This window comes from Pagrus major, chromosome 22 (genome assembly GCF_040436345.1).
Source record: "Pagrus major chromosome 22, Pma_NU_1.0".
In the NCBI taxonomy this organism is placed as follows: Eukaryota; Metazoa; Chordata; class Actinopteri; order Spariformes; family Sparidae; genus Pagrus; species Pagrus major.
Genome location: NC_133236.1, coordinates 13,454,126 through 13,481,951, shown reverse-complemented (window position 1 = coordinate 13,481,951; position 27,826 = coordinate 13,454,126). Strand labels below are relative to the sequence as shown.

The 27,826-nt window shown below is 38.7% G+C and overlaps 3 protein-coding genes across 6 annotated transcripts; 2 read left to right on the top strand and 1 right to left on the bottom strand.

Annotated features, from left to right (window-relative positions):
- Window positions 1-661: 661 nt before the first annotated feature.
- Window positions 662-6,507, top strand: abracl (ABRA C-terminal like). The gene is made up of 3 exons (XM_073492219.1): window positions 662-1,030; window positions 2,104-2,169; window positions 3,560-6,507. Exons 2-3 carry the CDS (start codon window positions 2,109-2,111, stop codon window positions 3,742-3,744), a joined length of 246 nt encoding a protein of 81 aa, XP_073348320.1. The 5' UTR covers window positions 662-1,030; window positions 2,104-2,108; the 3' UTR covers window positions 3,745-6,507.
- A 1,828-nt stretch (window positions 6,508-8,335) lies between these two features.
- heca (hdc homolog, cell cycle regulator) lies at window positions 8,336-18,883 on the top strand. Of its 2 annotated transcripts, none has more exons than XM_073492980.1 (5): window positions 8,336-8,723; window positions 13,101-14,145; window positions 15,456-15,622; window positions 16,761-16,915; window positions 18,359-18,883. In XM_073492980.1, the coding sequence occupies exons 1-5, from the start codon at window positions 8,585-8,587 to the stop codon at window positions 18,521-18,523; spliced, it is 1,671 nt and encodes a 556-aa protein (XP_073349081.1). In that variant the 5' UTR covers window positions 8,336-8,584; the 3' UTR covers window positions 18,524-18,883. The 2 variants fall into 2 exon arrangements, with proteins under 2 accessions (XP_073349081.1, XP_073349080.1); XM_073492979.1 differs by having other exon boundaries at window positions 15,456-15,655.
- Window positions 18,801-21,666, bottom strand: mtif3 (mitochondrial translational initiation factor 3). 3 transcript variants are annotated; one of them, XM_073492981.1, is made up of 4 exons: window positions 21,564-21,666; window positions 19,914-20,370; window positions 19,637-19,788; window positions 18,801-19,497 (listed from the first exon to the last, which is right to left on the bottom strand). In XM_073492981.1, the coding sequence occupies exons 2-4, from the start codon at window positions 20,365-20,367 to the stop codon at window positions 19,261-19,263; spliced, it is 843 nt and encodes a 280-aa protein (XP_073349082.1). In that variant the 5' UTR covers window positions 20,368-20,370; window positions 21,564-21,666; the 3' UTR covers window positions 18,801-19,260. The 3 variants fall into 3 exon arrangements, with proteins under 3 accessions (XP_073349082.1, XP_073349083.1, XP_073349084.1); XM_073492982.1 differs by having other exon boundaries at window positions 19,914-20,398; window positions 21,564-21,639; XM_073492983.1 differs by lacking the exon at window positions 21,564-21,666 and adding an exon at window positions 20,637-21,510.
- Window positions 21,667-27,826: the final 6,160 nt, after the last annotated feature.

The following is a 27,826-nucleotide window of genomic DNA, read 5'->3' as shown; positions in this document are numbered from 1 at the left end:
AGTAACTATTTACCATTTCTGTAGTGGAGTCTCCAAGCAAAAGACTACTTTATATATATATATATATATATATATATATATATATATATATATATATATATATATATATATATATTTTAAAACAACACACACACACATCTTGAATCTTGAATAATATTGTAATAAATAATAATTAATTAAAAATGTGTGTCATGTCATAGCTTCATATAAACAGCACAAGCCCATCACTGCCACAAGCTTTCAGCTCAAACAAATAATTTTAAGAGCTGTCGTTGCGGCCTTCCTTTAAATGTGTACAGCTAAATGAGGCAATAGAGGATTCAAATGTAGAAATGTTCTGTGTGAAGGAAAACGTCTGTTATGGACTCACCTCTGAAAGCCTGAAAACACAATCTATTTGCATCTAGCAGTTGAATGTTGGCTCTTTCCCAGTTCAACACCTGTGTATCGAGTGTGAGGTGGACTGGCAGAGGTAAACTGTGTGCGGGGCAGACTACAGACACAGGGATCCCTCTTCCATGCCATATATGGAGCACAGACCGTGAAGGTATCGCATTGTGTCACGATGAAGTCAGATGAGCTGCAATGGTGCCTTAAGGTCTCATGGGAAATTTGACTACACATTACAGAACTCATGATAGGAATCCAAAAAAGCCTACACTCAGCGTATGAACACTTAACTGTTGACATGACAGTGTGTTTTGCTTATTACAAATTAAAGTTATATAACGATACTGCTCATATGCTTGTATTTTTTTATTATTATTATTATTTTTTTTTTTTTACAAATGTCACATTTCTAGTTCGGTGTTTAAGGATGTTTCTCCTTGTCTTTAAATGGTCATACACAACACGAATGGGAAAAAAAAAATTAAAGCTTGAATGCAATATCTACCAAACCCTCTGTTCCCAGTACATAAAATCGTCTTAATCCGTACACTTGGATCACTTGTGTTTTAAAGTCGCATATTCGCTAATTTCCGAGCGGACCTTGAACGCAGCGACATTATCCACCGCAGCCGATTCAACAGTAAGTCGTTCGTTATCTAATTACAATTAAGAAGAATTAAAAGCTCAACCTGTATGTGTCAATGTTAAATTTAACCTGGTTGTGTATTCACTTTTTTATTAAATCTTTTTGCCACCGCATATTAAATCCGTGCAGCAGTCTGGAAGTGCTCGGTCCTCCCTCAGCTCATCATTTGTTACCGCTACGAGCTAGCTAACAGTGCCGGCGAGCTCATATCTGCTGCTCACTGGAATATTTTCTATTGTATCTGAAGTTATATAAACATGTCTGCATTGCGAACATCAAGCCGAACTCAAGAGTAACTACACATCACTGAAATGGAGGAATTACAACAAGCATTTGTGCTTTACTATGGCTAGCATGGAGTGCTAATATCCCACTTCCGCATTGTCCGCCCTGTTCGTGTTGTAGCTTGTTACGTTGATGTGAACGCTGCACAATCGATCTTTTCCTAATCCTATCAAATGTATTGATGGTGCCAGTGTATGTGTGTATATTTGATGAGTAAAAATTGCATTTGTATTAACTTTATAGCGACAACACCCTCTTTCCTGTAGGAGAGAGAGAATCTCAGTCCCCGAAATCCCTTTACAAATCTGGCAAAATTAGAATTGCCTTGCTGATAATCAAATGTGATCATGAGGAGGAGTAAAAGTTAATCATTTTTCCGACGTACTACCTTTTTGTTAAAAATTCGGCGTACAGTTAATCGCTAAGCAGCACTAATATTAATGTTCCCTCACAATTACCTCTATTGTCATTGCACCACGGAGCCCATTATGTTAGTCAGGAAAGTTGAAAATTTTATTCAAACAATATCTACTTGGTGGATTGAGCCTACGCCGAATTGATTCATGGACTTCTAATAAAAAGATCATATGTGTAAGAAGGCATTTGCGTTTTTCCTAGAAGCAACAGAACAAGAAATTGACACAATTTTGAACGGAGTTTGGTTAGGTGGCATCAGGAAAACTATAGCTGCTCCTATCCCACTCAGTGTACTTGATGCTTTGAAAGAATGAAGTAGACTTTGTGTTACTGTATTCATCTCTTGATTTTGTTTTCCCTTCTAGCAACAATGAACGTCGCTCATGAAGTCGAATTGCTGGTGCAGGAGATTCAGCGACTCGGCAGTAAAAGTGAGTTCATGCTATGATTTATTACTGGAAAATGGTGTTATTCTTTAATCTTGAAGTACTCGCATGGCAAAACTGGCCATTTTTGAGACCTGTTCATGACATGAATTCTGACTATAAACGCACAAATCAGGAATGTAATAATTTGTATAAAACATTCATTTTATTGTTGATTTCTGGAAAAAGTACAGTATAGGATTACTTTCACAACCAAATGCCTCTCTTGATGGTATCAGAGTCAGGATAAAGGATGCACAGAACAAGATACTGGCTGGATTTAGCAACTTTGACAGACTTCTTCTAAACATTTTTAATTGGAGTGCTCTGATCTAGTAAGTAATGGATATTTGAAGTCGAATTGCTGGTGCAGGAGATTCAGCGACTCGGCAGTAAAAGTGAGTTCATGCTATGATTTATTACTGGAAAATGGTGTTATTCTTTAATCTTGAAGTACTCGCATGGCAAAACTGGCCATTTTTGAGACCTGTTCATGACATGAATTCTGATTAACCGTAAACATGCAATCATGTGATGACCTAGCTCAAGGAAACATAAATAAACTACCAGATTACACTGTTTCAAGCCTGTCCACTGTACAGGCATTGAGCCTCTCTAACTGAGGGCTCAATTGTACCACAGTAGGAATGGTGCATTCAAGTTCTCAAAAATAGATATGATCATTCACTTCTTACTGATTTGAACTCAGGTCTTTAGATTCCTAAAATTACCCTTACAAATGTGTAAGGGGGTCCCTCTATCCAACTGTTTTTTTTGGTTTCTCGTGCAGTTATTGGACATTGATCAATCTTTTTTTTTTTAATGCATCTAGCTTTGGTGCTAATGTTGCATTTACCGTCATGGGGAATTTCAGACAACTACACTACTACAGCTGGCCAACCAATTGGATGCAAAATGACTGCAAGGCCACCTATTGTTGAAACAATTAGTCGATTAATCAATTGGCTGATTGGCAGAAATGTATACTCTATTGTTTTGGGTGCAATATGTAGGAAGTGTTGGCGCTTACGCTGCTAGCACGGGAGCTTTGGTCCGGGATGAGCCAGGGCTAGCTGGTTAGCATGCTAAAATCAGTAGGTATCCCTGCCACACAATACGTCACAACATCAAAAGCGTCAATTCTTCACAATCTGCTGAAAATTTTAGTTAATTCTCGAATGTACACAAGTAATTTTCTTCTCAAATGTCAGGATGTGTTGCGTTTCTCAGTGATATATCACTGTTCAATAAATATTTTTGGATTCTGGACAGTTAATTGGACAAAATAAGCAACTTGAAGACATCATTGAGTCAAAAAAAAATGATAGGTATCTACTGTATTTCAAGTATTGGAAACAACTTAATCAATCTGTGCTACTCTTTTTTTTTTTTTCAGATGCCGATGGTCAAATTACCGTGAAGTTTGGAGTCCTATTCAGTGACGATCGTTGCGCCAACATCTTCGAGGCGTTGGTGGGCACCCTGAGGGCAGCCAAGAGGAAGAAGATTGTCAGCTACCCGGGCGAATTGCTTCTACAAGGCGTCCATGATAACGTCGAAGTTGTCCTGCTCCAAGAATGAGGCCAAAGTTGGGACCGGGCGGGCTTCGAGCAGCTGTGGGTCACACCAAGTCCTTCCAAATACTGAGCTTCTGTCACTGAGCTTCTATTTTCAGTTCTCTTCCTTCATGTACAACAAGGCTCAGTATTTGAATTCAAACATAACGACCAAAATGATTAGATCAAACAGTACACTTATGGACCCAGCAGGCATGTCTGCTTATGATTTCATTTGATTTCACTGTGTCAAGCAGAATCACAGAAGGTTATTTCAGAATATTTTAGGTTATCAGGGGCTGATTAACGGCCACATAACAAGGAAAAGTTCTGTCTTTCTCAGGCGCTGCTGTTCTATCAACCACGGGTCTGACATGTCATTTTGATACACTTGTAAGACTATAAACGCACAAATCAGGAATGTAATAATTTGTATAAAACATTCATTTTATTGTTGATTTCTGGAAAAAGTACAGTATAGGATTACTTTCACAACCAAATGCCTCTCTTGATGGTATCAGAGTCAGGATAAAGGATGCACAGAACAAGATACTGGCTGGATTTAGCAACTTTGACAGACTTCTTCTAAACATTTTTAATTGGAGTGCTCTGATCTAGTAAGTAATGGATATTTGATTTTAAAGCTGCACTAGGAAAATTCTCTCCTCAACAGCCTCACGTGGCATGTTAGCTTAAAATAATGTAATACGTTGAGTTTCTCACATTTAATCTAGTGCAGCTTTAAGACAACGGGTAGTGTGTGTCCACCAACAGTGTCACCAAATGGCAGTACCATTCATCGTTTACATGAGCCATTTATACTACCTCTTGTGGACTTTGTAAAGAGACATTATTAGACCAGTGCTTGTGGGAAAATAAGAACAGTTCCTTCGTAGAAACTTCAACAACAAGTGCATTTCAAGAAAGACTTTTGCACCTTTTTGTACTCATTGCAATCTGCTAGAGTCGTTTTTATTCCATCTTTTTATAAGTGGTCAATACTGAATTTCTTTCTGCTAAACGAACTCCAAAACTTGCCTTTTCGTAAGAAAAAGTTGATGAGAAAATGGCGAATGTATTTCTCGTGCAATTTTTATTAGTGTATAATTACAGGGTGATTGGTGCCAAATGCAGAAGATGAATTTGCAAATGTTTCTCAGGACCAAAATCGACACAACCAAAATATGTTTAATAATTGTCCTGTGGCTTAAAGTAGGTGTCTTACTTGCGACACAAGATGTGCATTTATAGTTTTATTAGTTTGTAATTTTTGTTTTTACCACTCATTGTTCTGTACTGTAGGATAAATGATACTTGCAGGGCAGGCATGACCACTTGGTTTCCCACAATGAAAACTCATCACTTTATTGTGTCTTTTTTTTTTTTTTTTTTCAAGCAAAGGTCCTTTTTGTTATTTAGCTTTGCTGACATATCAACAAGCACTCCCAGCTATATATGGAGGCCAAGAGTGGTCAAAATTACGTTTATTAAATAATGATATGAATAAAATCTGACAAAATTACATAAATGAACATTGTTAAATAATTTTCTTTAACTCATAACAGCATAACAACGACATTTTTGCTATATTTTATTTAATTCCAGCTGTTTCAAAATGTCCTTTTCCTGAAGTATACTTTTATTTTGAAATGCCATTTTTCCAAGTGACCATTTTATTTGAAAATGCTTTTCTTCATAACAAAGAATTTGCCATGACAGTTCCAGCTATGTGATTGGCTGTTAACTCATTCAGACCAAAGCTAACAGCCAATCACAAACCTTGTCTTTCCATCTTTGTCTTCTTGGTTTACAAAAACTTTGTCATGAAAAGTGGCATTGATAGGTCACAGGGGAAAGTAATTTTTGGAATAAAAACATTTTTGGGGAAAAAAGGACAATTGAAATAAAATCTCTGTTATTGCCAAAAGAAGCAGAATATCTGCACCTTGAAAATGTATTGGTTACATTTAAAATTCTGTCTATAATCATACAATTTATTTAATAATTTTTATTAATTTAATTTTTGCCACTTTGAGTCTCCGTAGATTTGGTAAGAAGCTGCCACTATTTAGACATGAGAAGAAAGTTTTGTCTTTGAAACACACTGAAGGACCAAAAATCTCCAGATCTTTGCCTGAATGTAACATCTGTTGGCAGCTGTTGTGCTCATCTGTATAGTATCAAACTATTTCTACTTCACTCAATTTACATGCCTCACTTGCAAGTGTTATAAGACCATTTCACATTCACTGCTGTCACATCAACCTAGCTTAATCTTTTAGGTTTCAGGTATTGTCTGCTAGACTTGAACTATGTGATTTTTTTTTTTCTGAAACTGTATAGGAAACCATTCACTTACTGTGTGATGGTGCTCTGAACAGCCTTGGTGGCACAGATGGATTCAAATCAGGAAAACCGAATGAGCATAATCATATTTTAATTATGAATGAAACTGAAATGTAGCCTAGAAAAGATCAGTCATGAGAAAGGAACCTGCTGCCTACATCACTGTCATTTTGTATTATCCTGCTGTTGTTCCACTGGAGTGAGTTCAGATGGCGCCCTGAACATCAATGCAAACTGAGTACAAGTCAGCATTTAGCAAGAGGAGAAATTTATGATCAGAGCAGTGCCAATACCTCGAGCCATTTCTGAACTAGTGGGATGCCTGCATGATGTGTTCACGTGCGTCATTACTGTCTTTTTGTATTGGCAATAACACATTCCTAAACGAACAGTGTCTGTTACTGTGGGATGAACTCCAAGGAATAAAAACTTTACACTTGAAGCCTTGAACCTACTCTGCTGCGTGTTTTTTCTAATGACTCTTTATCTTGAAGTTGTAATACTACTAAGACTGGTGTTGCTTGGCGTGTTGGATTTGGGCCAAATTGGGGAAGCTGCTGTTTTGCAAAATGTCTTGAGTAATGTTTTAAATAGGTTTTGAACAGTAATTGATAAGAGATCTCTAAATTGTAAGATTTACAAGTGGAGTTTGGTGCCCTGAACACGAAAAGTATTTTCTCTTGTCTTTTCACTTTTCACTCACTCACTCAATACCATTGATCGTTTACAGTAGATTATGACACAACCTGCTAGTGCAGTTTTTCTGTGGCGCTTCAGTTACTTAACAGGGATTCCTGGGACTGTCAACACCCAGACTGATGAAATGTTTGCTGTCATTACTGCTAAATAAGACACTGATGCCTCCCCACAGGTATGTGAGGCTGATTACTTCTTATCAACTTGTGCTGAGTCTGCTGCTGCTGCATTCAGGTACAGTGGGAATATCTGAAAAAGCTCCTTCAGGTTAAATTTATTTGGATTTGATTAAGTTTTATGGGTAACTTTATATATTGATCAACAGCACGTCATTTTGTAGCTCTACATAAGTTGTAATATTAACATTATTAACTGAATAAACAAGCTCTTCTCAGAGGAAGATAAGGTCCCAGAACACTGTTTGAAACTAGAGAGGTGGCAGGGTCCGCCACATATAAACAAAGTAAAACAGTATGAAACTGTGTTGTCCTTTAAGGTCAGTGTGTTTATTCAGTTTATTCAGTCATGAAAGAGAAAATTGTTTGTTTGTTTAGTTTGTTCAGGCATAACATCTCAGTCCATGAAGATCTTTCTCTTCTGATTAAAATTTATTCCCCAAAACTGCATAGTGCACCTTTAATGATTGATATATTAATGGTTCAAGCTGTACTTCATTGGAATGTTAACTATAATGACTAAAACACACACTTTACAATGCTTCTTTGCCTTAACAGTTTTATAAATGTTATAACAACGTAATCATGTATCTATATTGAGATCTGATATTATTTATCATAAAATATTGAACTACTAATATCTAAAGTGCAATAACCTACACAGGATCTGAGATGCTGTTTTTCCATATACACGTCTGACTCAAGCCACATTTGTTCCACATTTACAAAGTGCAAGAAGCCAAGCAGGACAACTTTTCCCAGCAGTTGTAAGTCTGTATTGGTTGAAGTTGAACTTGAGTGTGCAGACAAGCGGTGAAGCGTCAGTATTACCCTTGAGGAAGACCACAACCAAAAACTGTGTGAACGAAGTGCGCGTCAGGAAAAGACAGCTGAGGCCTGCAGAGTAGCCTACACAGCAAACACAACAGCCATCGATCATTAATGTGGATGTAATAACATTCAAATAAGTCTTGCATTGTGCCATTAAGAGTCTCTGAGGCTGCATATGACCACGAGGGATCTTATTTTCATGGGTGATAATCCAATTTTCCCCAGAGGATCTCGTGGACTCCAAACTGTTTGAAGCTGGAAAGATGGCAGGGTCTGCCAAATACACAGTAAAACAGTATGAACTTGTGTTGTCCTTTAAGGTTCGTTTGTTTATTCAGTCATGAAAACTGAGAGAGTTTAGATCTCTCTCTTCTGGGTAAAAAATGCTTCCCCCCTAAACTACATAGGGCACCTTTAAAGTTTGAAATAGTAACACATCCATTTGAAGCAGTAAAATCCGAGCTTTCCCACAGAACGGGAACGCGGCATAACTCGCTGACGGCCAGTGCCGGGGGCGGGGTCCTGTGACGTCAGTGGGTGGAAGAAAACAGCGGAGCAGGAATCAAAACAAGAGACGGACACGCCTTCGATCTTAAAGGTTATAGCAGCTTATTCCTCCTAACTGGTGCTGTCAGAGCTGCACGAAACCTACCTGTCGGTGCACGAGGACAGCCAAACAACAACAACAACAACAACAACACAAAGAGAAAACACTGCAAACACACTGCAGACATGGAGTCCACAGAAATGTCACACAGCGTTGACAGCAGCCGCTGATAGAGGTCGAAAATAACACTGACATCCGAATCCTGTACAATGCCCAACCAGAAGAACAACAAGGGAAAGAAAAGCAAACGCACTAACAGTAGCGGAGATGAGCAGGAAAATGGAGCCTGTGCGGCCGCAACAGGAGGCGCGGCCGCGGCGGCTGCACCCAGAAACGAGCGCTCGAGTGGTAAGAGAGAGGAAACGGACGCAGATGTAGAAGTTTGGTGATGCTGCCTTTCCTGCCTGGGGAAGCTCTTGTCTGTCTTGTCTGTGCGACTGTGACTTACATGCACTTCGACGTTGCAAACTGGCACTGTCCCCCTCCACTTCGTTCCACTGCCGTACCAAACTTCTATTTGAAAACGTGTCAATTTAAGGGTTCTTTCGTTATCGGAAAACAGAGGCTATAATGGTCGATCACGACTTGAGGCCTTGTATGAATAGAGTGGTTTTGTTTTGGCCGTGGGTGTACTTGTGAACCAGCAATCAGCATGTCCTCACCTAGACTGGAGTCTTTGGTTGTGTCATTGCTTTACACGGATTTTTGAAAGGCCACTGTGGTTTGTTTTGGTGCAAGAACAGTAAGGAAAAAGTTTAAATATTGCTGAAACAGGTGTTGCTTGGTGTGTCGGATGTTAGCCGAATTGTAGCACAGGTAGCGTGTTATCGTAAACAGCCTTTAGTCTTGGTTGTAACACGGTTGAGTTGTGCACGATAAGCAAGAAATCTTTAAATTGCAGGATTTATGAATGGATGCTGGCGCCACGAGATCCTCTGGGGGGAAAGGGATTATAACCCATGAAAATAAGATCCCTCGTGGTCATATGCAGCCTCAGAGACTGTTAATGGCACAATGCAAGACTTATTTGAATGTTATTACATCCACATTAATGATCGATGGCTGTTGTGTTTGCTGTGTAGGCTACTCTGCAGGCCTCAGCTGTCTTTTCCTGACGCGCACTTCGTTCACACAGTTTTTGGTTGTGGCCTTCCTCAAGGGTAATACTGACGCTTCACCGCTTGTCTGCGCACTCAAGTTCAACTTCAACCAATACAGACTTACAACTGCTGGGAAAAGTTGTCCTGCTTGGCTTCTTGCACTTTGTAAATGTGGAACAAATGTTGCTTGAGTCAGACGTGTATATGGAAAAACAGCATCTCAGATCCTGTGTAGGTTATTGCACTTTAGATATAACTGGTTCAATATTTTATGATAAATAATATCAGATCTCAATATAGATATATGATTACGTTGTTATAACATTTATAAAACTGTTAAGGCAAAGATGCATTGTAAAGTGTGTGTTTTAGTCATTATAGTTAACATTCCAATGAAGTACAGCTTGAACCATTAATATATCAATCATTAAAGGTGCACTATGCAGTTTTGGGGAATACATTTTAATCAGAAGAGAAAGATCTTCATGGACTGAGTTTTTATGCCTGAACAAACTAAATAAACAAACAAACATTTTTCTCTTTCATGACTGAATAAACTGAAAGAACAAACTGACCTTAAAGGACAACACAGTTTCATACTGTTTTACTTGGTTTATACTGTATGTGGCGGACCCTGCCACCTTTCTAGCTTCAAACAGAGTTCTGGGGACCTTATCTTCCTCTGAGAACAGCTTGTTTATTCAGTTATGGATAAAATAAATATGTCTGAGTTTGTATTATTACCTAATTAATATTGTAAATATTTGAATTTCTTCTACGTAGTGCCCCTTTAAGTTAAACAAAAGAAAACTAATCGGCAACTGTTTTTGTTATTTATCATTAAAGTAAATGTTTAAGCATTTTTTCCAGCCTCTCGAATATGTTAATATGATAAAAAAAAATGTTAAAATATGTTAGATATGCTACCCTGTCTTGTCTTAAATGATAGTAAACCAAATTATCATTGAGTTTGGTGAAAATGTATTTAAATAGGACACATTATATTGACTAGAAATTAATTGATTAATCAATAATACACAAATAAATCTGCAGTTGCAACCCTACAGAAAATTAATGTATATTTTGGTATGAATGAATGGTAAATTCATAGTTAAAGCTGCAATATGTAAGAATTTTAGTTTAAAATGTTCAAAAATTAAGTAAAAGTTTCACCAGAATGTGAAGAAATAACAGTTTTGACATTCTGTCAAAGACGTGTCTGTATTGTGTTGTAGAGTTACCTTCTGATGTTAGCATGCTAACCGGCTAGCCCCAGGCATGAAAACCTCTTTCTCCCAGCGGTTAAAAGTACCTGTGCTAGCTGTGTGAACACCAACTCTAGGTAGCTGCAGTCATAAACACAATACAGTTAGCAGCACTTAGCTACTCTGGTTATATGCTACTGCTTTATGTCTAGAGTATGAGCTCAAAATAGCTCACTGAGCTAACAAGCTAACAGTAGCTACAGTCATAAACAAAATACAGTTAGCAGCAGTTAGCTACTTGGGTGATATGCTGCCGCTGTGTGTTTGGAGTATATATTCAATAAAGTTAACCAAGCTCAATATAGCTAACTAAGCTAACAGTAGGTACAGTCACAAACAGAGTATAGTTAGCTACTCAGGTGATATGCTGCCGCTGTGTGTTTGGAGTATATATTCAATAAAGTTAACCAAGCTCAATATAGCTAACTAAGCTAACAGTAGGTACAGTCACAAACAGAGTATAGTTAGCTACTCAGGTGATATGCTGCCGCTGTGTGTTTGGAGTATGAGTTCAACAAATGGCCAATTCTCACATATTGCACCTTTTAATTAAACTTTAGTTAATAGTTATTTCGCTGTTAACAAACAATTAAACTGAAGTGTATAATACTTTGTAAATGGTTAATAAATACTGTGTTTATTTGTAAACATTATTTAGATGGTCATTATAAAGTAGCGACTGATGTTTATACAACTTTACAAATGGTTTATAAATTTTAATTCAGTTGAATTCAAACCTTTTTTAAGCCTCGGAAATCATTGAGGTTCCCCTCATTTGCAATAATGTCAAGATACACAAAAAGAGTTCAAATATATAACATATAAATGTACTGTTTATTAATAATGGTTATGATAAAGTGTTACCTTTGTTTTGTTATAACATCATAAAATAATTAAAGTGCATTGTTAAGTCAACTTAGACAGTATCTTTATGTAGATATTGTCTATTCCTGGGTTTCTGTGTCGACTCAGTGCAGCACTTATCCAATAAAATGATGCATAGAGCTAAAAATGAATGGGAAACTATATTTTTCTCTTGTGTGGTGACCTCAGAGAGAGAAAAAAAATAACTGACAGTACCGGAAAAGAAAGGAGGAAACTGCCCCCACTCCACAAACACCCACAGTGTATTATCATGAGCTACTTCTTGTTGAGACTGTGTGCCCACATTTGCTTGATTCACATCCAGACTTGACGATTGGCAGCGCTTGAATAGAGAGCTGCTCACAGGCTTCGGTGGCCTAGTTGAATTTTATAAATTGATGGCGAGGAGGCAGCGAGGACACTGGAATCTCTCTGTTAACATTTTTTTTTATCTCACATTGAGTTGATGATGACGAGGATCTTGCAAAATATAACTTGGGGTGGTTTCTTCATTTTCAAGTTAAATCTGTGCTGTCGAGATGAAGCTTGAAGAAGAAGAAGAAGAAGAAATTTGTTGATTTACAAATCTGTTAATCCACCAATTGTTTCAGTTCTGATCATTTCAGGGCTGGTACTAATGATTATTGTGATTGTCGATTAATTCACATACTATTTTCTCAATCAATCAACAAATTGTTTTATCTACAAAATAAATAAAGGACAAATAAAAAAGAATCCCAATCCCAATTTTCTTTAACCCAAAGTCCAAATATATCTATATCCAAGATTTTAGCAGTTTATCATAATTTAAAACAACGAACAGCAGAAAATTCTCACATTTGAGAACCTGGAATCATCAGATGTTTGTATTTTTGCTAGGAAAATTATTTGAAAAGATTATTCCATCGTCAAGGTAGTTGTTGATTAATTCTCAGTGACTCAGCTTCAAATAATTTATCAAATTAAGTGAAAAATGCCATATTTTTAGTGGTTCCACCATCTAAAATATGAGCATTTGTTTACTTCCTTGATTTATATTAGTGTAAATAGAAAACATTTAGGTTTTCAGACTGTTTCTCTGACAAAACAAAACACAAAAAAACACACTGATGGTTCCAGCTTCTTAAACGAGCGTCCTTTGTTTTCCTTTTTCTTGTTTTGTAGTAAACTTATCATGTTTGGTTTTGGGCATTTGAAGACGTCACCTTGGGCTCCAGGTGATAATGAAGCGCACTTTTATGGATTTTCTGATATTTCATAGACGACACAATTTGTCAATAAACCAGAAAATAATAGATAGATGAGTCAATAATTATCATTAGTCGCACCCTGAAGTTAAATATCTTTGTTTGTCTGACTGTTGCTGTGAGAAAATGAGCCATTTGAAGGTGCTATAAACTTCACGTGTGAATGATGTGAATAAATCAGGCTTTTGTGGGAAATTGTGATGAGAAAATAAAAATTAATCCTCTCTCCTCTTGTCTTTACTGGTTCAGAGGGCCAGTGTGCGACCCCTCTCGGCTGCAGCCTGGCCCGTCCCATCGACCTGGAGAAGGACGACTACCAGCGGGTGCTCTGTAACAACGAGCTCTGCCCTTACGGCAACTGGATGCATCTGCAGTGTTTCTACGAGTGGGAGAGCTCCATCCTCGTCCAGTTCAACTGCATTGGACGAGCGCGGTCCTGGAACGAGAAGCAGTGCCGGCAGAACATGTGGACCAAGAAGGGCTACGACCTGGCCTTCAGGTTCTGCTCCTGCCGATGCGGCCAGGGCCATCTAAAGAAAGACACCGACTGGTATCAGGTGAAACGGATGCAGGACGAGCGCAAGAAGAAGCCGCCTGAGAGGAGCACGGGCAGGAACGGGTCTGGTGGAGGGGCTGTGGGGGCCGGGGACGGGCTTTGTGAGGAGCCCAAGAAAAGCAAGCTACCAGGAGGAGCAGTAGGAGGTAAACTATCCCACAGAGCCTCTAGTCAGGAGTTACCTCGGAGACAATCAATGGACCGTCAGAACTCTTCAGAGAGAGGAGCAGCAGGAGGAGGACTTGCTGCAGGAGGACCCTTTGGTCTGGGGCCCCCTCAGAAGTCTCCTTGTGACTCTCCTGGACAGTCTCCTCCAACTGGTTTCCCTTTCTCCCCCACCGCTGCCCTCGGACCAGGAGGCGGAGGAGCAGGATTACGAGGTTCCCGTCCGCTTGGAGAGTTCCTCAAATCAGCCGTCCACATGGACCCGCAGAGGAAACACCTCCTGATCGGGGGAGCTCTGGGTCGAGGCGGCGGCTGCTCGATGGGAGCCCCCGGCGGCGGAGCTCACCTCGACTCCGGGTCTGTTCTCCCCCTGCCGCTGTCCTTCGCCCTCCCGCTCCATCACCGGCTCACCTCCGGCAGCGTGGGCGACGGCACCCACACTCACCCAGTGCAGTTCCTGAGGAGGCTGGACCTCTCGGAGCTCCTCACCCACGTACCTCGACACAAACTCAACACCTACCACGTCCGCATGGAGGACGACGCCCAGGCAGGCCAGGGAGAAGAGCTGCGCAGGTACATTGTAAAACACTTCAACCTGAACTTAAAGGTCCCAATACTCTGCTCATTTTCTCAGTTCATATTTTTATTTAGGATCTCTGCGAGGAAATATTTAAATGCTTTCAAGTTCAAAACCTCTTTTTTTGTTGTTCTATTATTTTTTTTATTATTTTGTTGTTATTTGTTACTTGACAGAAGTGAAATTGCACCTAGACATGCCTTATATCTCACATTGCACAGTATGGGACCTTTAAGTTGAATAATTAGTTTAAAGGCATCTCAAAGGCGAGTTTTTCAATATGTTAAACTGAGAATTAGAGAAAATAAGTTTTACGGGCTGAAGATGCAAGTTGAATCAACAACTTCATCGTCAAACGTGAGAGACAGATTTGCTTTAAGTGACGTCGTCTCAGTTTGAAAGTCAGTGTCGACCTTGAAAGAAAGAAACTGTGAATACTGCCGGTGGAATCACTCTTGTACAAAAGTTGGTCTGAAACAATGTGAGACAGCAGGTTTCCATCAAATCTATTCTTCTCACACTCCCAAACAGTGGAGGTCTCTGGAGAGTTGCAACACTCACACAATGCATGCTGGGAAGCCTGGTAGTACCATCATCATGTTTCTTTCACACTCTCAGCAGTGCATTCATTCAAACTCACTGTTTAAAAAAAAAACCTTAATTTTGTCGATATGCTAGAAAATAACAAGATTTCAAATTCAAATAGCTCGTTTTGTACAAAAGTCCAAAAGTCCAAAGTAACTCAGTACTGAAGTGGTCTGACAATAAACACTAGAAATCTGATTTTGAATATGTTGTATATAAGAATGAATTACATTTGTATTAAATGTTATGTAAAAGAGGTTTCTCTCAGTGATAAACTCTCAGTTAGTGATCAGGAGCAAGAGGGAGGGCAGACATCAGATATACAGCCTGTAGAGTGAGAATAGTTTGCTGATTGTTGGAACAGTGAAAAGACAAGTCTTTTTATTTAGTGTCTTTCAAGTTTGAATTAAATGTGTTTTATGATGATAAAATTTATGACGCCTCTGCCGGCATCCTTTCCATCATGTTGTCAGAATGTTGTTGAGAATAACAATCTGAGCCCTTCACTCGCACAAAGAAGCACTTTTAGCTGACATACTTAAGGATCACTTTCCAACCATTGCAGCCTGTGTGGCGGCTGCCATCTGAGGCGATGTACCGGAGCAATCCCAAAACTTTTTGTATCCTTTACACACCAAAATATGTAAACATAAGGCCCAAGTTTAAAAAAAACATCAATTCCCCTTTAATAATGGCGTTTCATCCATATTGTGTCCTATAGGTTTATTCTGTCAGCTCTCAGTGCGAGCCAGAGGAACGTGGTCAACTGTGCGCTGTGCCACCGAGCGCTGCCCGTATTCGAACAGTTTCCTTTGGTGGACGGGACTTTGTTTCTCAGCCCTTCACGCCACGACGAGATTGAGTACGACGTCCCCTGCCACCTCCAAGGTCAGACCGGGTTTGAAGATCATGGCATGAGAAGTGAGATTGTTTTACACAACTTGACGTAGCTTAAAAAAATTCAAACATTTTGTACATTTAATTCAACATTCAATTGATATTATCATTAAATGACACATGATTGTATTATGAAACGATGGTTTAATCCTTTTATGTTACTCGCAAAAACCTGACATAAATAAATCTCAAGGAAATCAGCTTCTAATCACTAAAAAACATGACATATTTATTGGTGCAATTATTTAGCTCAATCATATATTCACTTTCTGTCTAACATGTTCAAATTGTGTCTGTTTACTTTCTGTATAGACAAATTATGACTGGTTAATCCATTAGTGAGCCCGTACTGTGACATAAAAGGCTTTCTGCTGGCTTCTGCACCGTCCAACATGAATGTGAATTAGCACAGCGGCTGCATGGAGCTTCTTTGATGTGCTGACCCACAAGCTTTGATATGTATAGTCCTTGATATGCATCAGAGTGAAAGGATTATTGGTTCCAGTGTTCAGGCTTTCTGTGTCAGGCAGAATATAAATGCTGAGGAAAGAGAAATGGTGAAATCACGCTCTGAGCAAAGTTTGTTTAAAATTGGTTTTGTTCTTTATTCAGTGGTCATTTACCGTCGAGACTTTTTCCCTTAAGAGGACTGGAGCTTGATTTTGTCTTGATGGAAATGGAAATGAATGTGTTTGCTTTACCAAGCAAGTTCACTGAAAACACACCAGAACACTCAAACTCTCTTGTGACCAGTTTTGGACCCTGTGAGTGGCTCTGAATTCATTGTATTTCCACCATAACTTCAGTTTTAAGAGGTTTAAAGCTCTGCCTGGCTAGCGTAGATTAAAAAACCTGGCTTGCAACCGTTTTCCGAGCATTTTTAAGACGCAGGGTCTTTAACACAGAGGCTGTGCAGAGCTGGGATAGTTTCATTCTAGTACTTGCCAAGAAACCACATCAGTTACAGTTACAGTTCACTGTAATAATCAGTCATAGTCAACTTTTATTTGCCGATAAAGCTGATAAAAAGCAAATTAAGTAATCAGCAGTTTGTTATTTTAGCTTAAAGACAAGCTGACTTGTTATTTAGTAAATGTAATGCCTAATTATACATTTTTATTTGTAACAGGCAGGTTAATGCACCTCTACGCCATCTGTGTGGACTGTTTAGAAGGCGTCCACAAGATCGTCTGCATCAAGTGCAAGTCACGCTGGGACGGGAGCTGGCATCAACTGGGCACCATGTACACCTACGATATACTGGCTGCTTCACCGTGTTGCCAGGTAGGAACCCTGATTAACAATGAAACAAATGACTGAGTGAGAGGGGGCTGATCGTGTTGACGAACCAGCAGAGAAATATCACCCAAAACTACAGTTACCCCTCGGCTTAATGGAGTGTGTTAGTGTCTTTCAGCTCATTGTTTTGGTTTTCTGGCCTGAAACATTATTGTTTGGATTCAGTGTGACTTTCTTATCCACCTATTTCCACCCACAGCAGGCATCTGTTTTCAGTGAAAGGAAAGCTCTCATAAACCTGCTGTAACAGGCTGTCCACACTGGATGCTTGTGTAGTGCGTGGCTACAGTGTTGCTGCCGCAGCGCAGCTCCTGCCTGCCATCTGTTTACATGGCGTTTGCCTTTGATAATTATCAATAAATATTATGAGGTGATTTTAATTTACCCCTGCTGAAAGAGCGAGAATACGGGAGGGGAACGAGAGGGAGGGAGGAAAAGAAAAAGAGAGTGCACAGGAAAAAAACTGCTCTTCACTTGTGTGTATTCTCTTCATGTCTGTGACCTATTCTACAGAAACAGACATTGAGAACTGTAGTGAAACACTGGTATGATGTCAAGATGACTGTCTGTAGGTAGTTTTCAGGTCTATTTTTGCCAAGAACCGTGCAGGTAAAAACAGGCGACACAGTTAGCAACTAGCTGGTGATCATAGTGGAACATTTAGGAGCTAAAGTGAGTCAGGAGTTACAATTAGGGCTGCAAAATTAATTATAAACCTCATCAGACTACATTCAGAAGACGTTAAACTTGTTTAGTCTTAATCAGTAATATTCAGATTGGTCACATTGTTTTTTCCGGAGCTGATGACAGAAGTTGCTGAGGAGCGAGACATCTCGCTTCTTTTTGATCTCTGATGAGCTGAACATGTAAAGTACCGATCAGGCTGCTGATGAGGCTCAGACCACGCAGAAGCCACAAACAACTGTACCTGTTTAAATATCAGCGCAGACTGAAAGATGTCCGAGCGCTGCTTTACAGAGATGGATGGAAAGGTATTAACAAGCCAACGGCCGTTAACTTCAACACACGTCATAGCATTGTGTCTGAGAAGGAGAGTAAATTAGTGTGTCTGCCCGGATGTTGTGTTCACATCACAGCCAAGACAAGCTGAACTGGAGACGATAAATACCCGACTACTGCAGTGTGAATTGACCAGGGAGTAAATCCAGATAATTCACATTCACATTGAACACACAAGCCAGATGTTAGGGGGTCTATGTGGGTTTTTTGGCCAGTGTTAAAGGGGTATGAGTGACATCACTGGAGGCAATTTCTCAGATTACATGCAGCTTCCCCTGGAGCCACAAAAGGCTATATACTAGTTTTTCACATATGCAGTAGCACTCTGACCTGTAAACACAGTTTAAAATTGGCGGAGTTACTCTTTAACTTCCATGTATGTTATAATTGACCTGTGTGTGTCCTCAGGCTCGTCTCAACTGTAAACACTGCGGGAAGCCGGTGGTAGACGTTCGAGTCGGGATGCAGTATTTCTCCGAGTACAGCAACGTCCAGCAGTGCCCTCACTGCGGCAACCTGGACTATCACTTTGTTAAACCTTTCTCCTCCTACAAAGTACTCGAGGCATATTGACAAATGCTGTTCATGCATGCTAGTTAAGCTGCTTTTGTTTCATTTTTTTCTAACACAATCTAGGAAAGATTTTTATTTTTTTGGGCCTTAAGGTGGTTTTATGTTTTTATGTTCTCTCTTTTTTTAAAATTTCTTTTTTTATGTATAGGAAAAGATTGACTTTAGTTTAAAAATAAAGGCTCCAGGACAGTATCTCTGCTTTTAAAAGAGAAAGGTGTTGATAAAGTGTGGAACTGACACTCGAGTCAAACGAACACATTTATCTGTGACAAGTGAATGTATCTGTACGCCAAATTTGCTTTTATTTTTATTTTTTACAGACAACATAAAGATGAATCTTGAATAAAGCAGAGAAAGATATGCAGTGTTGTTGGGTTTGATATTTTCATCTCACTTTCTTACACCATTGATGACAACAATGACTCCCTCTGTCAAGCAATTTTGACAAATTATTGTGAAAATCATCATCAAGCTTGTCACGGTTGATCCTCAAGTGCTGCACACAGATGCCCAAGTTTTATTATTCCGCTCAGCACATACACAAGACCTTTTTAGTGCCAGTGACATGGCTCACAAAGATGAAACTGTCCACGGACTAATCTCTAATGGCTGTTTTGTTTGATGTGTCATTATAACACACCTGAGCTTTCTTAAAAACCAAAACAGCACTCTACAAGTCAGGAATTAAAACCAGTCTGTGAAGTTTTTTTTTGTGAAAATGTTTTATTTCCATCAGTTCACTGCTGTATTGACTCTTCTGTTGTGTCCGCCTTGTTTTCAGTTTTGTTTTGAGAGGTTTTCGAACTGGACTCGTCTGACAGCTCAGCTGCAGCCTTGTTCTTTTGTGACAGTTCTTTTGCTGAAGGCGGTCGCAGGATGCACATGGCTGCCTGACCGTCACGTATGACTTTCGGTTTGGAAACAAATCCTACCATCATCCCCATCTGTAGCACCATCTGGTCCAGAGATGTGTCCTATGGGAAATGTTAAAAAAACACAACAAATCTTTAAGATATGATAGAAAGATGTATTTTGACCATGAATCCCTTATTGACTGTCATCTCCCTACTGTCCTTGTCAAAAAAAAGAAAAGAAAAGGGAGCTCTTCCTCACCAGGTCGACTGCAGGTGCCCCTCGTCCTGATCGCAGAGTAATTCTAACATGGTGCTTCTTCTCCAGCCAGCTCTCCACTTGTTTCAGCTTGGTAGTGAGGTCATGAGCTGCGATGCCAGATGAAAAGGTGAGCTCTTTCACTTGCACAGGGGCTGCAGAGAGAATAAAGACAGTTTATTATCATAAACGGTAAGACAGCAACTATGTCTGACTCCAGGTTGAGAACCACTGTATTAAACTAAGTTCTGATATAGGTCTCTGCAAAGACACCGCATACCTGCTTTTGCTTTCTGCTTCTCCCTTAATCTCAGCTGCTCTTCATGGATCTGTTTGCCGCTCATCAGCCGGTAGACGGGAGGATCTTTGTTTTGACTGAGCAGCACCAACTTGAGCCCCTTGTCATCCATGATTCTGATCACATCTGCACGGTGCATTGTGCCCAAGTTCTCTCCCGCTTCACTTATCACCTGTATATGCTGCTGCGGGATCTTGCGGCCGACGGCGTTGACTGTTTTGTGAGCATGAGAATTCTTTATTTTCTTCGGTGCAGGAGTCTGTACTATGTCTTCCACAGTGGTGGAGAACGGAGACCATCTCCAGGAGGAAGCAATGAGGTTAGATCTTTCACTGCATATGGTAAATCTTGATGCTGGGGTCCAGTAGCCAGAGCCGCCACCACACGCAGCTCTCACTGTTCGGCTTAGCATCCATCTCAGACAACCTGCAGACATGTCCTAGATGAGAAGAGAAGGGACAAATGGGCTGCTAGATGTGATTTAGAGTATGCAATCGTTTTATATTTTATATTTTCATGATCTGCAAGCATTTCCTAAAGATATCTCATGGAATTAACAGCTGAGTGTAGATAACAGCACATATTTCCATACATGGCCTTGTACATGACTCTGTTTCTGCCAGATGCTTACCATCCATGTATGAGAGTGTTTGTGTGTAATGGGGTAGGCTTAAATCTGATATAATCAGTTTGACACAAACATACATAAGTTGTCTTGATTTCCTCATGCTTTCTCTTGCCTCTGGAGGTCAGGCGAGTATTGTCTTTTAGGCACCTTTCATGTTCATGACACTTGAAAATAAAAAAAATATATTCAATGGATGTTCAGATCAATTTAATCTCTGGACCATTAGCATAATCCTGTTTGAAACGTATAAACACAATGCATAAATAGCCAGTTCATACAGATGTGAAATCATTTTCTAGCTTCCTGAACACCCCCACCTGGCCAGCCCCCATTAAAACATCTGCCAATTAAAGTTTGCCTTAGTTTTCTGTTACTGAACACACCCCACACATCACAAATAAAGACTTTTCCCAAACCGTCATGGTCCAGTGTGATATTCGGCATACACCACACTTATTTCATTACTTCCGTTTGGAAGCTTTACGCGTATTTGCTTGTCAGTGATGTTTCTTCGCGTCATTCTGACAAGTGTCTGCAGTTAAAGCACTCGCTCTGGTCGCGGTCGTGACTATTAAAGGCTTCGTAAACGCTAATATTTCATCGAAATTTCACCTGTGACATTACGCCGAACTGACCAGAAATCCCTTATAAAACGAAAAAAAAAACATTGCAGTGCCAGCATCGTGTTGAACTGGGTGTGGAATTGACATGCCAACATTAAAATGTATGATTTCAGAGGCGAGTCTGGAGTTGACCGAGAGAGCTGTTTACAGTCATCCAGGCTGAGTTAATTGTTGGCTTCACGGTCTGGAAACAATGTCATTTGAGTTAATAAACCATCAGGCTCATTGGCATTTCGTACAAGTTGTCCTGCACGTCTCAACTTGTTTAAAGACACTGAGTCCTTGTGGTAAAAACCATTAACACATGCACACAAGGTCAAATTAGATGTTTTAAACGCTAATCCCCCAAACGTGTCTTCTGTTTCTGTGTTGTTTACTCACTGTGATTCAATGTCGTCTATTCATGCTTTCTGTCTGTTTCAGGGTCTGCAGGGTGACTGTTGGGTCTTCTTCCGTCATGCACTTCTTCATGTAATTTGAGCGAGAACAGATGCAACCAAAACACGGTGCTGCCCCCGTCAGGACGGTGCAGGACACGACTTTAACATATTAAAGGAAAAGTTCACCCCAAAAAAGAAAATTCAGTCATTATCTACTCATGAGGATGGAAAGTGGGGTGAAGTTTTGTCGTAAAAACATGTCTGGACGTGTCAGTGTTCTCTTAAACAACTGAAGTAAAAGTAAAAAAAAAAGGCATAAAATGGTTCCATAAAGCTCATCTAGTGACATCCAAGTCTCTGAAAGCGAGAGATCTTTAATTGATTTGATTTTTTAAGCTCACTTCTCAAAATCAAACCTATTTCTTTCAATATGAAGATAATTGAGACATGAGAGTGGTATGGTTCAATGTTATTTTCTTGTTGTCAGTTACAAAGAAACATTATCTTGTTGTTTCATTAATAATTTATTAAAGCAAGAATTTAAATGATCAAATGTTAGTTGTTTTCTGCAGTAAATGAAACATTTGAGCAGAGCAGAGATGTTATCTCCATCTCTCTGTCTCCTGGAATAGACTGGTTTGTGGCGTGTGAAATGAACACAGTGAGCCATGCAAAAAACAATCCCACAGGTAATGGAAAATTTAACCAGAACATATGCAAGCATTAAAATATCTCTATATTAAATGCACTGAAGTATCAAAAGTACAAGTAATGTGCATTATACATATATTTACACGTATATATATAAATATACACTGTATATTATGGGTGACTGATTTTTTGATAACTTTTTTTATGGTTTTTAAAGAATAATCAATTTAAACAATAATTGCACTTGTAGGTTGCCTAATATATTATATAAAACATATATTCCCGCATGGATACAAAAACAAACAAACAAATGACAAACAAAAAAAAAAAGTGGGAAAGGTGAGATAAAGGTACAATATCAGTATTTGTATCAGTAGTGGAGTGGAAGTATAAAGAAGCAGAAAATGGAGATACTCAAGTAAAGTACAAGTACCTTAAAACTGTACTCAAGCACAGTGCTTTCCATCACTGGTATTTACACATTTAAAATATTTTTCTTTTTTTCACATGTCACAGCCACCTTTCACTCTGTCACATCATCACTGGAAGTGTACAGCTACATGGGTTGTTTTGCATATGAGAGTGGCACAAGGATTCATGTGTTGTGCTGTTTTCAGGAACAGTGAATTTGCAAAACAAAATTTCCACAGCGGTGAGCTATGCAAAGTCGGCTTAATAATATGTTCATTATGCCAACATGTTCAGTTGCGTTTGTCTAGTGCTGCGACTTCACTTCAACCAGAGAAGGACGGGTAAGAATTCAAGTGCATCGTTTGCTTCTGGCAGATCATCTCTTCAAGAAAAAGTGCTTTTGAACGATACCTGTTATTTATTGACTGTAGAGGTGACTGGATCAAACATCCTGACCGTGACTTAATGCCATCAACAGAACATGGGCTGGATGAGTTGGGTTTTTTTGGCGGGCCTTCTGTGGATTTGTAAGTAGACACAATCTCTCAGTACTAAAGCCTGATGGAACCTCTTGTATCTCTGTTGCACTTGTGTATCACATTGTTTTATTCTTTTGAGAATGAATGACATTTTTTTCAGCATGAATATAGAGAACTGCAAACGTTTTAAGATCTACTATGATTATTATAATGTGTAAAAACACTGTGACAGAAAACGCCATTGTTTTTAACACGTTATCTGATTTGTTTGTGGCATTTTAGCTCCAGGAAATAGCAGTGAGAGTAAAGTCAAAGAATGTTTGGTCAAAACACTCCCAAGTTTTGTTGTTCCGGATAAGTTCGATGGCGTCATCCAAACAAAAAGCCTTTGGAATCAGAGTAAGTAAAAACTATAATAAACAGTTGTTGTTGATTTATAAGTCATAGGAAGCTATAGGAATCGTGGTCAATATGAATGGCTGGAAACACTTCTGAACTCGGACGTGCTACAACTGGTTTGTATGAGGCAAACCCCAACTTTAGACCTGCAGTAGACTGTTAGACCATCTGTCTAGACAGTCTAGACCAAGACTGACCACAGTGGCAAAAATAAATCGCTGTACATGCTGTTTTATTTTTTTAAATTTTTTTGTGGATTACTCAAAATGCTCTTTAAATAGGTAGGACCACTAATTATTAATTAATTTTTAATAATCTGAGCTTGGCAGGCAAAGTAAAGTCAGTCAGTAAAGGGAGCTTGGGACTGAAGTACCATTTTACATCTTAACAAAATAGCAATGTTTTTTTATGCTCTTGTTATAAATCATAATTTAATTTGATACAGGCAAACACAAATGACATACAATATACAATTTTCACAAAAAAACAAAAGACACAAGGACACAAAAAAGCATGTAAAAGAATACAATCAAATACAATCAAATAAAAACATAAAATTAAATTATGTTTGATCCCTTCAGCAGTTCATACTAAACAGAAAAATGTATGCTCATTGTGTGTGTGTGTATGTGTACACACATGTGTATATATATATATATATATATATATATATATATATATATATATATATATATATATAGATTTATACATATGATACGCTAATTTTTTTGTTGCACCATGTAGTTTTGGGGAAGATGAATTCAGAAGATGTTTTACTTTGTTTATATTTGGCTGACCCTGCCACCTTTCTAGCTTCAAACTGTGTTCTGGGGACCTTATTTTCCTCTGAGAACAGCTTGTTTATTCAGGTGTGGAACAGATCAATATTTCTGAGTTTGTATGATTACCCCATTAATATTGTATATATTAAATTCCGACTTTGACTTTCTTCCCCAAAAACTACGTATTGCCCCTAAATTCAAATTGGTTCTTGATTGAGCTGTAAACAAAAAAAAAATGTATTTCATATCTGGAGACATTTTTCATCCAGTTTCTCCAACACAATGTTTGTCGGTAGGAATTTAAAATAAAGGTTGAGTAGCTTGAGCCAATTTTGGGTATCAGACAACAGCGTTGCAACAGATGGACTATAGAAAAAAAGATGCAACTGCTCTTCCTCTACCTCATTACAAAGTCTACATAATGGACATTGTTCAGTGTTTGTTTTTTGTAGCAGCGATTTTGTAAATTAGGTGTTTGCTTTTGGCCGGTGGCCCACAATTAAAGTTTCAGTTTTGGCCCTTAAGGGCACCCCTGGTCTAGACGAAATGACCAGATCAAATTCCTCATGCATCAACTGAACTTTTGTAAATAATTCTGAATTATTAGATGTTAAATTTTGTTTGTAGGTAATTGTGCTTTTGGAGAACTACTGTAAAAGTGTGCAAGATATGTAAGAGTTTTATGAAATTACTACTTGACATAAAAAGACAATATTTTTTACCTCTCACCAGAAATTGGTTGCTTTGTATTTCTGCACGAAAACGGAACAAGACCAGGTGAGTACAATCTACTTATTATACTAACGGACTCCAGTATGTTTTCAACAAAATAAAAACCAAACTATAATTCTGTTTTGAATTGACAGAGAAGTCAGAGAAGTTTTGGCCTCACATGAAGACAAATAATGGTTCTTATCCTTACCTTCTGAGCGTGACGAAGACGCTTGTAAACAGGAAACTGCACCTGAATGTCCTGCATGGGAGGCAGTGCAACGCCACATTATCCAACCTCACAGGTGATATTACATAACATTTAATGTCATCTTTCAAATTTTGAAAACCACAAAATGAAAAGTTATTCATCTTTGCTGTATTTATTATCCACGGCAGATGAGAGTAAAGTTGTGTTTGTTTGTTGTGTGTTTAAAAGAGAAATTTGGGTGATCAAATCCTTTAAAATTATAAAACAAGTTGATGATTTGTTTTTGTTAATTACATTTCTCTTATACACCAGGTTCAAAGTGTTTCAATGGCACAGGTAAGCTAATTTCTTTTACAGTTTGGTCAGAAAAAACTGATTGATGGAAACAGAGCCAATAAAGTATAATTATATTTGTAGTAAACTTTTAGTACCCAATTTAATAATTTAACAATTTAAATGAATAATATCAAAGACCCTGTAACATCATTTTATTTATTCACTTTCTGAAGCTATATGTTCTGTATCTAATGCTTTGGTATTGTATTCCTTCTTTACTTAAACTCTGATTGTCTTTCCAATGATAGGTTCTTGCCAGGTTACATGTTTTGAAACAGAAACATGTAATGAAGGTTTTTACGATGAAAATCAGTGCAACGACAACGGTGAGTTCTCTTCAGATAAGCACAAAAAAGTATGTAAATGTTGTTTGTGCAGATCTCCAAACTTCTAGCGTTTCTGGATTTTTTTTATATTGCACATCATGCTGTTTATACTGTGGACACAGGCTTTAAAGGGGACATATCGTGCTCATTCTTTTAGCTTTATAGTCTGCTCTGATTGGTCAGCTTACATACGCCTGAGCCAGCACCGGTCACCCTGTCTCCGGTTGGCTCTGTTGTGTTTTCATCTCCCGGTTAGCTTCACTTCTTCCATGAATATAGACATAAATTATGCAAAAGAGTGACATGGTGACATAGTTGGATGTCACAAAGGCACAGTATTAACGGTAGGACTACTGACAAGGTGTTTCAGGCCCTTCAGGAGCAGTGTTTTCTGTGGGAGGAAGGAGCTTTTGTAGTTGCGGACTTTGGCCTTTTTCGTTTTCAACACCTTTTACATGCACAAGAATCTATATAACACAATGAAGGAATGTAAAAAATGATGTGTCATGATCTGTTACATACTATATCTTACCTTACAGATGTTTGCTACTGAAGTACAGTGAATAATAAGAAAAAAAAACTAGAGCAATTTATGCTCAATATATGTCACCAACACCAACATGGCCGCCACCTTAACACAGAAAAAGTATTTAAAAGATGAAAATCACAAGAAGTCAGGCCGTATCGACAGCTGCAGTTACGCAGAAGGAGAGTTGGTCAGTTCTGTGAGCTATCTATGTGGAAACAGCTCTAAGGTTTCGGTTATGGGTTTTGGTGAGCATTGAACAAGACGACATCACTTATGTGACTGTTAGGTGTGTAGTTTTTGTAACTGCGTACTTACACAGCCTAATACTTGATTAGCTTTATGACAAACTGTGACTTTCTCGAGTTGAAAGATTATCTTTTAAACATCATATGTGTAGTTCATGGTCCAATTCAAACGGGATCAAAAAATTATTTGTCTCTAGCCATTTACAACAATGCAGACTTACTAGGTGAAAACATTACCTGCTGACACTGTCGCGACTGGAAAGTTTAGCTAAACTAACAAGAGTGAAATGTCTTCAAGTTGTTTAAAATGGTAGTTTGAGATAAAACTGGATGTCCCTTTCTTTCAGATGATGGGAAAAACAACGTGTACATCATCAACATTACAGCAACAACACATTCCTGTATCAACTGTAATAATCCAGTGAAGAAGCCTGAAAAGGAATTAAATTCTGAAGCTCTCAAAAACCTTGATATAATATTAGACACCAAAGATGGAGGAGAAATCAGCTCTGCTCAAGCTGCGTAAGAAGTGCTCCATTAATTTATTAAAGGGATAGTTAGAAATTTGGGGAAATATGTGTGTGAGATTAATGTTTGTTGGACCTAGTCCCTGATAAAAACATGGAATAAAACAATCTGTGTTTATTTGCTGTATTGACAAGAATCAGATGGGAAGACTGATACCACTGTGGAGCTTAACTGAGGCCCATTATTCTGAAAAACCCACTAGTTTGAAAAAAAGGTTTCATTATGCCGAGATTCATCTACTCATTAGTCCGTCTTTACAGGTGGATTTTAGTTGCAAAGTATTCAAAGTCTCACTTTTCAACTTTTAGATGATTACATTTATAGTAAAATGTGTAAAGTATAGATGCTTAGTAGTGGTGACATCGAAGTCATATGACTGCAATGTAAGTTGTTTATAGCTAACGTAACTACGCTAATGTTAGCCCATAGCTGATGTCTCATTGTTCCGAATATACACACTCTTTATATGCACACTATTTTCAGCCTTTGAGCTAAACTAAGTTATCGTTAATCGCCTCCATCTTCCACACGCTAACATAAGGTCGCTGTGGCTCTGTTTAACAGACGGTGCTTGGAGGAGCTGCTAAAAATAAAAGTGACTGACATACACCGTCTCGTGAAAGCAAGCAGTAATGCTCCGACCTTCCATTGCTGGA

Excerpts from the sequence above, each read along its gene's own strand:
- mtif3 (XM_073492981.1), bottom strand. The coding sequence starts at position 20,367 with ATGTCTGCAGGTTGTCTGAGATGGATGCTAAGCCGAACAGTGAGAGCT. Across the intron at positions 19,789-19,913 it reads GAAGCAGAAAGCAAAAGCAG|CCCCTGTGCAAGTGAAAGAG; the intron begins GTATGCGGTGTC and ends TTCTCTCTGCAG. Across the intron at positions 19,498-19,636 it reads GGGCACCTGCAGTCGACCTG|GACACATCTCTGGACCAGAT; the intron begins GTGAGGAAGAGC and ends CATTTCCCATAG.
- heca (XM_073492979.1), top strand. The coding sequence starts at position 8,585 with ATGCCCAACCAGAAGAACAACAAGGGAAAGAAAAGCAAACGCACTAAC. Across the intron at positions 15,656-16,760 it reads TGAAGATCATGGCATGAGAA|GCAGGTTAATGCACCTCTAC; the intron begins GTGAGATTGTTT and ends TATTTGTAACAG. Across the intron at positions 16,916-18,358 it reads CTGCTTCACCGTGTTGCCAG|GCTCGTCTCAACTGTAAACA; the intron begins GTAGGAACCCTG and ends GTGTGTCCTCAG.
- abracl (XM_073492219.1), top strand. The coding sequence starts at position 2,109 with ATGAACGTCGCTCATGAAGTCGAATTGCTGGTGCAGGAGATTCAGCGA. Across the intron at positions 2,170-3,559 it reads TCAGCGACTCGGCAGTAAAA|ATGCCGATGGTCAAATTACC; the intron begins GTGAGTTCATGC and ends TTTTTTTTTCAG.